At 41.6% G+C, this 14,955-nt stretch overlaps 1 protein-coding gene across 1 annotated transcript in view; it reads left to right on the top strand.

Annotated features, from left to right (window-relative positions):
* The window catches only part of BABAM2 (BRISC and BRCA1 A complex member 2), a 127,711-nt gene that overhangs the window by 78,810 nt on the left and 33,946 nt on the right, over positions 1–14,955 (top strand). The window contains exons 8-10 of the mRNA XM_081905417.1: positions 4,923–5,022; positions 8,337–8,407; positions 9,945–10,027. Of these exons, the coding sequence (XP_081761543.1) occupies positions 4,923–5,022; positions 8,337–8,407; positions 9,945–10,027 (254 nt within the window). The remainder of the gene's footprint in view (positions 1–4,922; positions 5,023–8,336; positions 8,408–9,944; positions 10,028–14,955) is intronic.

The following is a 14,955-nucleotide window of genomic DNA, read 5'->3' as shown; positions in this document are numbered from 1 at the left end:
TAGTACAAAGCAATCTTTACTATTAGCTCCTGATAGCTTTTTCCTTCATAAATTTGTCTAATGCTCTTATAAAACTGTCCAAGTTGGTGGTCATTACTAAAGGGTGTGGCAGCAAGCTCCATAGCTTAACAATGTGCTGCATAAGGAAGTACTTCCTTTTGCCTGTCCTGAATCTTCCAACATTCAAATTCATTGGATGATCCTGGGTTCTAGTATTATTACTGCCAGCTTTCTAGACAACCCAGCTGCCTAGAGAACCAATGAGATAAGGAAACTAGAAAAGTTTGGTTTATTTCACATCCTCCTTCCTGGACTAGAGAGCTATGGAAACACATACGTACATAAGTCTTGAAAGGTCTTCAGACAACTTGAAATGGGACTTGATTTCCTCCTTCTGCTATTCAAGTGTTGCCATTTGAAGCCTGTTTTCCACATGCCTGGATAGAACATCACCAGTCCCAAGCACTCATTTGTGTTGCAGGTGTTATGAGGGAAAAAACTGCTCCTTTTCCCCTATGGTGTATCCAAGAGCCCATATAGTCCTTTTGTAGGTTCTCTATCGGTAGGAGAAAGTAACAGAGACTAACCAGAGAATATTGAGAAGCAAAGCAGCTAGTAAGCCTGATCTTTATTAAAGCTGTTGCAACACAGTGCTCCCCCCCACACACAGGAGGGGGGGACCCAAAACAATGGCGCACAAGCACTTAAATAGACATTTTGAATGGCCCACCCTGGAGCCCAAGAACACCACCCCCAATACATCATAGATACATCACTGAAGAGGCAGTCTACAGCAGAAAACCTGTCTGCAGGTTACCTGAGAATGATAACTGATTACATTATTTGGGCAGTTTGGTGATTCCTTTGTAATGGTAAATACTCAGTTCCTGAGTCCAGGTCACAGGCTCACCATATTCATATCTTAAATATGCGATTAAGACAGGATTTGTGAGCAAAGAGACAATGGTGAGATTTCCCATTTCCTTCAACCTTGCAGAGAAATATTTGAGGTCATTTTGGAAGAGAGAACATGGTTTCAGGGCATTTCTGTAAGTTTCAGACATGTGGTTTACATATTTGTATGTGTTTACTTGGTACATTTATGAACATCTATTTTATATATATAAGACCTTAAAATTCTTGTAACACAGGAGTTAGCACTAAGGATAGTGAGATCAAATATGCCACGTGCTGTTCATTGCTACAGCTAAGACCTTTATCAGCATTAGTGCTTTATGCAATCTAATCTTTTTATTTACTCCCTCTAGATGTGTTGCTGCTATTTCCTTGTTCTTGCAGATATTTGCATCATGTTTTAAAAGAGATGAAGAAACATTGCCCTTCAACACAAGGGAGATCTCTTGTTAACTATTAATTGTAGAACTTTCAAAACAGGTCTTATTCTATTGACAAGACACTGCCTTTTACATTTCATGAGCATAAAACCATTGTATTAAGTGGAACTTACCTTACCTTTGCAAATTGCCCAAGACAACCATAAATCCAGTGTTCTTGTGTCCTTGAGAAAGTTAAAGTATGCAGAACTGGGTTCATTTTTTTCCTTGTATAAAATATCAAATAGGTGTATTTTTCTGAAAAATAGAGAGCCCAGGATGCTTATAGTAGTGATTAATAAATTATAACCACTATCTGCCTGCCACATTTGCTCTTCTTGTTTGGATTGTTGGTTTACTAAATATAGTATACAAAAAGTTTCAAGTTCTTGAATCCAGAAGGTGGAAAGACAGCCTTTCCTAGACAGGATTGCACACAGCAGCAGTGTACAGGACATTTAGAGACTTGTCCAAAGTCAATAAGTGCTCTTTGTTACTGAACATAGATTGGAGCCTGACTCCCCCGTACCCAAAACGATGCTTCAGCAGTGGCTCCATATTGTACGTAAACATATAAAAACATGAGAAGAGCTTGCTGGATCAGGCCATGGCCCATCTAGTCCAGCATCCTGTTCTTACACTGGCCAACCAGATGCCTGTGGGAAACCAGAATGTAAACACAGACAGGTGACCACAGCAATCACACATCTGCAGCACGGAGGAATGAAATTCCCAACAGCAAGCAGAACCTGAACACAAGAGTACTTCCCCCTCCTGTGATTTCCAGCAACTCATACCTAAAAGCATTACTGCCTTCAATAGTGGAGGCAAAGCATAGGCATCATGGCTAGAAGCCTTTGATAGCTGTCTCCTCCATGAATTTGCCTAATTCTCCTTTAAAGCTGTTTAGGTTGGAGGCCATCTCTGCTTCCCTTGGGAGAGACTTCCATAGTTTAACTGTGTTGCCTAAAGAAGTCTTCCAACGTTCAACTTCATTGGATGTCCACAAGTTCTGGTGTAATGAGAGAGGGAGGAAAACTGTTTTCTACCCACTTCCTTAATACCATGCACCATTTTATAAACTTATTTATAACTGGACTTCTCTGCGACCCATCCCCTCTGCAGGGAGGTGGGACCAATTCGGATGGTCCGCCCCCACCACCTAATGGATCCAAATGGTTTCCAGAGAGTGGTAGGGGATGCTTTATCCCATGTTGATGGCCTTTCAGCCGATTCCCTGGTGGCCCGCTGGAATGTGGAGTTAACCAGGGCTATTGACTGTTTGGCTCCGAAGCGCCCTCTCCGATTGCATGGAGCCCGGAGAGCCCCGTGGTTTTCCATGGATCTGAGGGCAATGAAACAATCGTTGAGACGGCTAGAGCGCCGGTGGCGGATAACTCATTCCGAATCTGACCGGACACAGGTTAGAGCTCAACGTCGAGCCTACCAAGTGGCGATAGCGACGGCGAAGAAGAATTTCTTCACCGCCTCTATTGCATCTGCAGAAAACAGCAGCAGGAGACTTTTTCAGGTGGTTCACAATTTAGCGGAACCACCTGTAACATCGGGGCCCAGTACGGGCCACATATTCTCCTGCAATGATTTTGCAAAGTTTTTTGCAGATAAAATCGCTCAGATTCGGGAAGAAGTAGACTCCACCGTGGGAGCAGGGCCAGGGCGGGAGAGTGCTAGAGTTCTGTCTAGTCAAGTTGAGTGGGATCAATTCCAATCTGTTACCTCCGAGGATGTGGACAGGCTGCTTGGACGAGTGAAACCAACCACCTGTCTCCTGGATCCTTGCCCATCCTGGCTTATAAAAGCTAGCCGGGAAGGACTGGGCGATGGGCTTCGTGGGGTGGTAAATGCTTCCCTCCGTGAGGGAGCCTTCCCAGACCCACTGAAAGAGGCGGTTATTAAACCACTTCTTAAAAAACCATCTTTAGATGCGGCCACAATGGCCAACTATCGCCCAGTCTCAAATCTTCCATTCTTGGGCAAGGTGATAGAGCGAGCGGTTGCTGAACAACTCCAGGCACGCCTGGAAGAAGCGGACCATTTGGATCCCTTCCAGTCGGGATTCAGGCCTCATCATGGGACTGAAACTGCCTTGGTCGTGCTGGTTGATGATCTCCGGCGGGCTAGGGACAAAGGTGAGAGCTGTTTCCTAGTTCTGCTGGATCTCTCAGCGGCGTTTGATACCATCGACCATAACATCCTTCTGGACCGTCTTGAGGGGCTGGGAGCTGGGGGCACTGTCCTACAGTGGTTCCGCTCCTTCCTCCTGGGCCGTGTTCAGAAAGTGGTGGTGGGGGATGAGTGTTCAGACCCCTGGGCTCTCACTTGTGGGGTGCCTCAGGGTTCTGTCCTCTCCCCCATGCTTTTCAACATCTACATGCAGCCACTGGGAGAGATCATCAGGAGGTTTGGGCTGGGTGTTCATCAGTATGCAGATGATACCCAGCTCTACCTCTCTTTTAAATCAGAACCAGTGAGGGCAGTGAAGGTCCTGTGTGAGTGTCTGGAGGCGGTTGGAGGATGGATGGCGGCTAACAGATTGAGGTTGAATCCTGACAAGACAGAAGTACTGTTTCTGGGGGACAGGAGGCGGGCAGGTGTGGAGGATTCCCTGGTCCTGAATGGGGTAACTGTGCCCCTGAAGGACCAGGTGCGCAGCCTGGGAGTCATTTTGGACTCACAGCTGTCCATGGAGGCACAGGTTAAATCTGTGTCCAGGGCAGCTGTTTACCAGCTCCATCTGGTACGTAGGCTGAGACCCTATCTGCCTGCGGACTGTCTCGCCAGAGTGGTGCATGCTCTGGTTATCTCCCGCTTGGACTACTGCAATGCACTCTACGTGGGGCTACCTTTGAAGGTGACTCGGAAACTACAACTAATCCAGAATGCGGCAGCTAGACTGGTGACTGGGAGCGGCCGCCGAGACCATATAACACCGGTCTTGAAAGACCTACATTGGCTCCCAGTATGTTTCCGAGCACAATTCAAAGTGTTGGTGCTGACCTTTAAAGCCCTAAACGGCCTCGGTCCAGTATACCTGAAGGAGCGTCTCCACCCCCATCATTCTGCCCGGACGCTGAGGTCCAGCGCCGAGGGCCTTCTGGCGGTTCCCTCATTGCGAGAAGCAAAGCTACAGGGAACCAGGCAGAGGGCCTTCTCGGTAGTGGCGCCCACCCTGTGGAACGCCCTTCCAGCAGATGTCAAAGCGATAAACAACTACCTGACATTCAGAAGACATCTTAAGGCAGCCCTGTTCAGGGAAGTTTTTAACGTGTGATTTTACTGTATTTTTGGTTTTTATGGAAGCCGCCCAGAGTGGCTGGGGAGGCCCAGCCAGATGGGCGGGGTATAAATAATAAATTATTATTATTATTATTATTATTATTATTATTATTATTATTATTATTATTTTATTTTATTGTACTTTACTGAGACTCAAGTAATGCTACTGTTATACCTATATAATGTTTTGAATTAGAGGATGACTGTGATCTTGTTTGTTCATAAAACGTGATTTGAAAAAAAGGATTAAGAATAATAAATGTAATATGTTCAATGAACTCATCTTTTTAGTGCTCTTGGAGGATCTTCTGCCCTTCACATCCCTGCTTTTCCAGGTGGAGGCTGCCTCATTGATTACGTACCCCAAGTATGTCAACTCCTAACCAACAAGGTAAATTGCTGTAAAATTACTTTTATCCTATTGAGATGTTTTATAAAGATGTTACCAGTATGAAGGCTGGAACCCTGAAGAGCCAGGCTTGTTAATGAAATGTTAGCATAACCTAACTCTCTGTGATCTGATAGGGCTTCAGGCTCAAGCGTTTTGAGTCTGTCTGTCCGTGCTACATGGCAAAGTGCTTTTCAAATTGGTAGATATGACATTTGGAGGTGAGGAAGTGTACTTCCCTGGGGGGGGGGGAGTTAAAATCTGATTGTGTGTTCCTGAGTTCTTGAGCAGACCTAAAGTTTCACATCCCAGTCAGAGTATATTAGTTTCTGACTAGATAGCAGCATACTTAGGGAAGACAAAGTATTCTGCTAGTTCCTTCCAAGAACAGTCTTGGAATCTGATGGATTAAAAAAAATCTTTAAAAAACAATGCTGATAAGGAAGGTGTCAGGCTGTACAACAAACGCCAGTGCCCAGCAAAAGTATTTAAACAAGCTTTTCACAATCTGTTTTCCAGATGCCTTGGCCTCCTGCTCTTATCAGCCCTGTTCTGGCTGGGATAAGTTGTAGTTGTAGTTACAAGTATCTGAAGTGCACCAGGTGGGGAAGGCTTATTTAAACCTTCATGATAAGGAGATGCATCTTTCTAGAGTTATACATGGTGATTACCACTGTAAAATTTGGCTGCTTTGTCTCTTAAAGGAAATGCTGTTCTCCTTTGGGATTTTTCTCTGCAGCACATCCAAAAGGCATGAACTGTTGCTTTTTGCTGCTGTTATATGTTGTAGTGCTTTAACAAGGTGAAAAGATAGCAATCATGCATATGAGATGAATATATTTGAAGTTTCATGTAGGCCGGGATCCAAAGAGTTCTAAAATGCATGTGTTGATTGGCTGATGATTTTACCTTCTAGTACCTAAGGAAATACCTGTCTGGTGGTTCTCCCAGTCTTCAGTGGTAGTTTGTGGGGGAAGGAATGCTCCAGATGGAACAGCAGAAAAGTCTTTGCATAGCATTCTGAATCTCAGCCTCAGTAGCTTTTGAGACAACTTGTGGTCAGAGCTTTCAACAATCTGGTTATCAAATATTCCAGATTTGTCCTTTATTCCAATTTAAACTTTCATTCTAAAGGAAGCCTATAAATTATGACTTTATGAAGCGTTCTTTCAAAATGCATTTCTATAATTATGCAGGAATCTATCTTTGGAGTTGTTTTTGTTGTGGCTCTCTATTGAAGTTAGTTGTGTGTGTGTTGTTTTTTTTTACTTTTCAAGTGCACGAGCCTGTTTTTAAACTTTTTTTCAAGCTTGCTTAAACTAGATTAGCTGTTTTTTTCCTATTCCCAGAGTAACATTTTAGATCCCACATAAAGCCTTCAAAACAAGCATTTGTTCATGAACTGAAATATATCCAATTTTATAAATAGAATTATTTTATTTTGAGAGGGTGTAACATGGCTCTTAGCACTGATTGTATCATGGTTATTTCAAGTAATTTAGCACAGCTGTTTGCCAGCCAAGGTAATCCAGTATTAATGCAGCCAACATAAACAACGTGTATACTTTATTTTATTTTTTTTTACTGTAAGAATACAGCTGTAGAAAGTTGCTGTTATAAGATATTAATGTAGAATTGTTTGAGGGTTGTGCACAGGCACAACATAGCTACAATACTTTTATAATTTCACATTTTGTCATATACTTTCATATTATACTGGCATTGCAGTTGACATTTTCTAAACTTGGGTATTAAATGTTGGCACAGTAAATCTGAAGAATGTGAAATAAACATAAAATTGCCTTTTTGGCATAACAAAGCAGCCTGGAAATCTAAGGGTGCTGCTTTTAGCTATAGATACTCTTTAGTATCTAGCTTACAGGTTTTTAAATACATGACATTACAGGGGTATAACATGCCACTCTGTTATTGCAAAAACAGCAGAGTCACATAGCACGTTCAGGATGAGTAAATCTGATAGTTTTTAAGGTGCCAAAAGCATTAGGTAATTCTTATGTGAGTCTAATCTTACCTATCCTTATTGCTAATATGAATATTAAAATGATATTCTTGAATCCCATTCTGTTAAACTCTGTATCAGTATAGAACTGTTATATATACACAGTGGTACCTCAGGTTACAGATGCTTCAGGTTACAGATGCTTCAGGTTACAGACTCCACTAACCCAGAAATAGTACCTCGGGTTAAGAACTTTGCTTCAGGATGAGAACAGAAATCGTGCGGTGGCAGCAGCGGGAGGCCACATGAGCTAAAGTGGTACCTCAGGTTAAGAACAGTTTCAGGTTAAGAACAGACCTTCAAAACGAATTAAGTTCTTAACCCGAGGTACCACTGTACCGTACTTTTCCATGTACAGTGGTACCTCGCAAGACGAAATTAATTCGTTCTGCGAGTTTTTTCGTCTTGCGAATTTTTCGTCTTGCAAAGCACGGATTCCCATAGGAATGCATTGAAACCAAATTCCCATAGGAATGCATTGAAACTTGCAAGACGTTTTCGTCTTGCGAAGCAAGCCCATAGGGAAATTAGTCTTGCGAAGCAACTCAAAAAACAAAAAACTCTTTCGTCTTGCAAGTTTTTCGTCTTACGAGGCATTCGTTTTGCGAGGTGCCACTGTATAAGACTAGGGTTTTTTTAGTTTAAAATACGGTTACAAATCTGGAGGCGTCTTATACATGGATAGTGCATATGCCCATTTTCTAAATTTGGGGTCCCCCAAAATAGGGGGCATCCTATACACGGAAAAATATGGTATATACTGCTTCTTGGCCCAAAGTCCCCCAAAGCATTGAACAGCTCGTTAATAAGAAAGATAAAGTAGAAGTACAATAAATATAATTAATTAAACCAATCATCAAAACAATATAAGATATCAAAATCACAGTATACCCGGAAGTGGCTTATCAGGTCACTGTCAGCTTCCCCAAGGATGGTAGTCAACCTAGCACTGTGCCACTTAACCCAGTCACCACCTTTCATTATCGCCATCTCTCAACATCACTGAACAAACAGAAGCTCATTCTTACTTTATCAACCCACTTGCTGATTCCCCACCAATCTGCCATACTGCAGAACCCAGACAACTACAGGAGATGTAAAATAAAGAAAGAAAGAAAAGAAAAACCTGTAATACCACTAACCAGCCACACCGGATGTGCATTCATAACTTTGTAAGCTATGTTATTAATAGGAAACCAGCACATTTTCCTAGAAAAATGCCCTAATATGAACAGTTTGTACTATTCTTTAGCTTCACTATGTCTTTACTGGTTTCTTCCTTTCATTTTTATTCAAGGTACAATATGTTATTCAGGGTTACCATAAGAGAAGAGAGTATATTGCAGCATTTCTTAGTCACTTTGGAACGTAAGTATTTCTACATACTTTTTTAAAAAAGTGAACAGAACCATATTAAAATGGTTTTTTATTCTCTAGCTCACTACCAGATCCTAGCAGTTGTAAGAAGTGTGCGCCTGCTCCCAGTTTTCACTTACCCTAATTTTACAATGTATGTTGATAATCATAGCCCTGCTTAATACCTCTAAGGACATTTTCTCCTCACCATCTGCTGTGATGGGTCGGGGGACTCTCTGGACCAGTGAGCGTAGTTGCACATGGGGCTGTAACAGGAAGGGATGGTCTATGAAATCACCTCTCCGCAGCCCACCATTTTGCTGGCAGGAGCCTCCTTTGGTTTGAAAGTTTTTCCTTAAACAAAAGAATCCCTTCCATTTGTGACAAAGCTGCGTAGGATCAAAGTCAATATCACGGCTGTTGAAAGTGAGATCAATGGTACCTGCGGGGGCAAAAGTTTAAAGTCCTTTCTCCCTTCCCATCACAATTCAGTTCACCACGGTAAGATCTGCCAGGCTGATCTGCACTTTGGATAGGGCATGACCAGCGCCTTCGAATGTCATTCCTGATTAAATTTGCTTGACACCTAATTTGTCGAGTTTTGCACAAAAATTAAAAATAGGTTGCATCCAATGATGACTTTGCACTATCACTTGTGCAAAGTGAGGCACTTGTTTTTCATTGATCCCCGCCTTCTTCCTACCTACCCTCCATAATATATCTATTACAGCTCCCAGAAAGTCCCCCAGCCCTCAGGAGCAAGCTTGTAAAGCAGTGTTTCCCAAACTGGGGTTCCCAGTTGTTGTTGGACTACAACTCCCATCATCCCTAGCTAGCAGGACCAGGCATGATGGGAGTTGTAGTCCAACAACAGTTGGGGACCCAAGTTTGAGAAACACTGCTTTAAAGCACTTGGGGTGATGACAGTAGGTTGGGTGGCTTGTTGAAAAGTGGCTGCCCCACTTCACACAAGCAGATGTGTTTTGATCTAATACATGGCTTCATTAGGTGAGCACAATATTTTTATGCAAACAGCCTTTCAAGTTTTAATTCAGCCACCTCTCTTAATGACTTTAATTGCTGCTTCTTATGACTTTTTTTTATTCTGCATGTTTTTTTGAAAAAAATGTATGTTTATTCTTCAGTGTATTATTCCACACACAAACACCCAATTCTTTTTGTTAAGGAGCTCTGGGTACTTACTGGTGGACTGTCAATATTGAATGTTATAATAACCCCCTATGCATGCTGCTGCCATAACTGTAGATGCACAATGTAAGAGGGAATTCTCTCAGACCATTGTGGAGCCAGGGACCTGGAAAAGGCTGCTGGTTGAGAGGTACTGATGGTCCTTCTGCTGGGAGTAACTGTTTGGTACTGTTAATGCCTGGCCAAGAGAGAGTGGAACTGCATTATATCCTGTGATAAGCTCATGCCTGCAGATGTGTATTTGAAGGAAGAGATGGCTCCCTGCAGTCTGACTTGTGCTCATATTCCAATCTATTTTTATGCTTCAATATTTATAGTTAAAACTATGCTTTTTTTATAGTGGCGTGGTAGAATACGATGCGGAGGGTTTCACAAAACTCACCTTGTTACTGATGTGGAAAGATTTCTGCTTCCTGGTTCACAGTGAGTAGCTATTTGCCTTGGGCACAGATGTCTAGCCCCTTAAAGATAAAAAACATTCAAAAGGGTAAAAACCAATTACAAGAACAGTTTAAAGGTTTGGGCTATTTTTACTCTATGTTTATGCATTTTTGATGTGGCCCTCACACTTGCAAAATCCCACCTGCAGTCTGAAAAAAAGGAGGGGAAATGTTTTATGCAGATTAGGAACATTCATTTGTCTGTGCGCGCGTTTAAACTGTCACATGCAACAGAAAGTCACTTAAAAGTCATAGGCAGAAAAATTAGATTGTACCACTCTGACAGCCCATCTGTTAGTAGAAGGCCGACAAGTGATACTTATGGCTGAAACAGCCCAGGATAGAGCATGAAACTAATGCTCAGGATCGCGGGTTTGAGCCCCATGTTGGGCAAAAGATTCCTGCATTGTAGGGGGTTGGACTCTCTTCCAACTCAACAGTTCTATGATTCTGTGATTCATTGGAGTTTGTCCACTCACCTCAGTGAATACGCTAACAGAGACCCAGCACAGAGGTGAAGAAAGGGATCAATACAGTAGGACCATGCATATGTGTATCTGAGATCCAAGCCTTTATCAGTCGATTTAGTCACCTGTTGTAATGAGAAGGGCAAGTATTTTATGCAAGCAGCTTTGTTCTCTTGCACCTCTTCACCTCCCTGCTTCCCATCCTCTTTTCTCACACTGCTGGTTCCTTTATGCGTCGATGGCCCCAGCGATACCACTCCCAAGTTGGCTCTGAGGGTGCTCCAGCCTTGGTCTTGCGTTCTGCATCTTCCTCTTTACTTGTGGGAGATTAAAAAGCTTCCGTTTCTAGTTTGCTATTTTGTACAAAGGAAGTAAACTATGATTTGCACAGACCATAGCTCTTTTCATCTGGACAAAATGGCAAACCAAGACTTGCCACTGCACTGCCTGTTCTTTTGGTAGTCAAACCGTAGGTTGTTAGATTTGATTTGAGCTTCTGTTTTTGCATGAAGCAGTTTAGAAGGATTGTTTGGGCTAATTCATTTTCCTCAAGCCACATGGTTGGTTGGTTCAGGGTTTTTGGTTGGTTATTTTATATTCTTAAGAAAACTATGGATTGTAATTTAAGCTTACTTAAACTCACATATTTGAAGTCAGAAAGAATGTTCTCATTAAATTTTAAATTGCCATGCTTCACAAAGTCAATTCAGTCTTCAGTAACCAAAGGTTTTCACTGTAAAATAATTTTTTGAGCTTTCATTTTAATTAATTTTAAAGCTCTTGAGAAAGATTATTACAATTGAATAGCTTGTCACTATCAATTAATCCTACAGCCTTAATGCTCACACAGCAACTTACACATGCAAGTTGTTGCATCACTAGCTTTGATGAATAACCCAGGGCAAACCATTCCGTGTATTAAAAGATAGTGCAAAGAAACCACTCATACATGAAATGATACCAACATTTATGGAGAAAAACATTGAATTTATCGATTTTTTATTTGTGGAAAATACAAAACGTATGTACAGGCAATAACCAATTTATACGCGTCCAATTAATGGTTGACTGTGCATGCATGGATGTGGCCGGAAGATAACCTAGAAGGTAGCCCCCACGCAAAGCAGGGGCTGCCTATAATTGATCGTTTCCAGATAAGTCATACTCAGAGTAGACGTACTAAAATCAGGTTAGTTGGGACCAACTTAAGTCCATTGATTTCAGTGGGTCAATTCTTAGTTTGGCTTCATCAGATATAGCCTAATAGACATGATTGTGATCCACCGCTGTGTTCTTTTAAGACAAAACTGAACTTTTCCTCTGAGCTTCCCAAGTGTTAAGAAATCTCTTGTCAACCAAAACATAGTGTTCCAGGGAAACATTTCAGTTTTCAAATCTGAAATTATTTATATTAAACTAGTTTGTGTGTAAATGTGTGCATAGTGTCTATTTAAAAGAAATAAGTTCAAAGTGAGGGTGGGGAATGAGCAGAGCAAGTGAAATCTGCTAGAGTCTGGCAAGTCCTTAATATGTGGGTAGAGCATGTAATTGTCAGATCAAAAAGAAGATAGGGAGGCATTGATTCTGCTATTTAGATTCTGTGAACAAAGAGGTGTTTTCACTACTCTATCATTTTTAATTTATGTTTAAAATTAAAAAGCTTGAGTCAGGTATGTTAAAGAACCTCATTTTTTTGGCTGTACAGTACTCAAGTTCTGTTACATTTAGTGGTGGATATTTTAATGAATGGGTTTGACTTTTGTTCCTGAAGACTGAAAATATGCCCTTGTGTATAGAGTTCTTTGGAGGTTTTGTCAGATTTCAGAATGTTAATTTTAGTTCAGCTATTGGTGAGCTGAACCTTTTTAATAGCTCTACCAAAAAGTTACAATATGAACACTGTTACTTTTTAATGACAGCACCCCTCAAAGAACAGTTTCTTTGACTGCGAATTACTTAAGTGGTTGCTATCAGCCTGTTGAATAAAAGGAAACTGCAAATAGCTTACAATAAACAATTAAGCCTTTTTATTATGATATTTTGTTGAAATATTTTATCTTGATGTTATATTGAAGGCAAAGATTCTTGTGAAGATGGGCACAAACATCAACATTTCTGTAATTAGTACTGTGATGGACACGTAACGTTTTTTATATTGCTATTGCTTCACCTGCTCTCAAATGAAAATGGAAAGCACTTTAACAAATGGATTGAATGACAATTATTTTCACAGTAGCTTCCTTCATGCCACACAACTAGGGGGGTGAGCGAAAATGGCACTTAGGCACATTTGTTCAGAAACTGTAACTATTGCCTGAGTTCCTTAGACACAAATATGAATGTATTATTTTAGGTTTCCTCTGAAAAGCAAATTAATACTGCATTTGGTAGGTCAATTACTTGGAAGAAGAGTAAGTTTGCATCCAGACTGGAGTTGTCCCCAGAGAAAAGAGTCTTAGCAACACAGGAACCTAGAAATCTGACTTATTCTGACTTAGACTATATAGGTCTATGTAGCTTAGCATTATCTACACTGACAATAACAGAGGCTTTCCAGGGCTTCAGGCAGGAGCCAATCTTACCTGGAGATGCCAGGGATGAACCTGGGACCTTCTTGCATGACTGGTCCAGTGTTCAAGTCCAGTGTTCGAGTCCAGTATCTTACTTAGAAACTTTGCTCAAGTGTTGGAATCCTGGGAAATCATGATTAGTAAATGCTCTGAGAGGTGAGGAAAGTGCTATCAAATATTGTTGGGCATTTCCAGTGAACTGCTTCCACTAGTGCAGACTTTTGGCGCACCCCCTAAAATCTCCGTTGGGGGGTTTCCGGAGCACAGTTGGGGAGGCTGTAAGGGGAGAAAGATAGGGAAAGTTCCATTGAACAAGCAGAAATTATTGTGCTAGCAGAAGCAGTTAGCGGCCTATCACTCAAAAGGTTTCCCCGCGTACTTGGTTGGGTTTTGTGTTGTAAAAGAAATAAGGTTGTGCAGTATGATGGTATAGTGAATCATATTCTGATTTTCTGTATTTATGAAAGGAGCCTTCTGAACTACATAACTGTTGCAAGAGACATAGGGGAAAGACTGTCAGACTCAAATGGCAAAGCAGCAGAAAGCAGTAAATGGCTCTGCTGTAGTGCTGTTTTTTCATTGTCATTGCCTCCTCTGTTCTTGTCCTCCAAAATCCAAACTATGTGTACTCACTGCAGTTTAAGCAACAGTGTGTTGTCTGGAACATTTGTCTTCCCTATCTCACTCTTTCCCCAACTGAGACATCTTTGGACTGTTTCAGACACCCTATATCTTAAGCCCGCAATGCCAGTAACTGCCTAAAATATTCCAGTAGCCTTCCTTTTCTCGCTTCCTTGCATTTTATTTTATTTTAAAATGTTTAAAATGTTCTGAGGTGACCTACAACAAAACTACAGACCATAGGAAGGAAGGAAGGAAGTCTTGGAACTGTTAAGTGTCTATCTCTGTTTTGTCATTTGAGTCTGGCCATCTACGGATTGTCCTGATATAATGGGCTTCTGCGGTAAATTTTAAGTTACTTCCCTATTGCCAGCTCCACAGCCAAACTACAGCAGTCTTCCACACCTGGATTTGAAGGCAAGAAGCCTCCATCCTCCTTGTTCCTTAGCAGGCTTCTCAGTACTCATCTACCATCCCATGGTTGTAGTTCCACCAACAATAGAATAGTTCTGTTTCATCACCGAGAGACACTGTGTTCTGTGAAAAGATGAAAAATGCAAACTTTCACAACTGGTGCTGTGTGTCCTTTTGGGCTTCAATATGGGTTTCTAAATGGCTCATGTTGGCATAATTAATACTCTGTAGTGAAATACGTATTTGTGCCAGTGTAATCACTGTTAGGAGGGGTTGCTATAGCAACTCATGCAGCAGAAACAAAGCTAAGAACTGGGAACTAGGAGAAAGGCCTTGAGAACTAAAGGAAGATAAAGTAGAAGCCATTAAGACTAGGCCTGTATCTCATACTCAGTAAACTTCCAAGGTCCTTATTAGAGAATAAAGTGGATTGTTCCTTTTAGTGCACTCTCGGGTGTCTTGTTCCGGCTAGTTACTGAGACTGTTGTGTAGTAGTAAAGAATTTTCTACTGTGGCTAAATTTCAGAGTAAGTTTTTTCTTGCTTGCTTGCTGATAGTCCTGTGCCATATTTACTCAGAAGTAAGTTCCACGATATTCGGTGGGGTTTGAATAATCAGAGCACCACAGGGTTTAGCCAACTCTGCATTAGCCATCTCAAAATAAGTGAAGAAATACTTTAAATTTATTCAAATACTACTTAAACCAGCTTGGCTGTCAGTCCTGGAAGACCTGCTCCCTGCCTTGCAGGCCCTTTTCCACCTGGCCTGCGAGGGAGGGGCCCTGACTGACTCCAGCTACAAAAGCTGAGGTGGCTGAACAGGCTCTTGGGCTTGGAGTA

The sequence above is a fragment of the Podarcis melisellensis genome (genome assembly GCF_964234715.1).
Source record: "Podarcis melisellensis genome assembly, chromosome: 3".
Lineage (NCBI taxonomy): Eukaryota > Metazoa > Chordata > Lepidosauria > Squamata > Lacertidae > Podarcis > Podarcis melisellensis.
The sequence above is the reverse complement of the archived record's forward strand: the minus strand, read 5'-3'. Positions and strand labels throughout refer to the sequence as shown.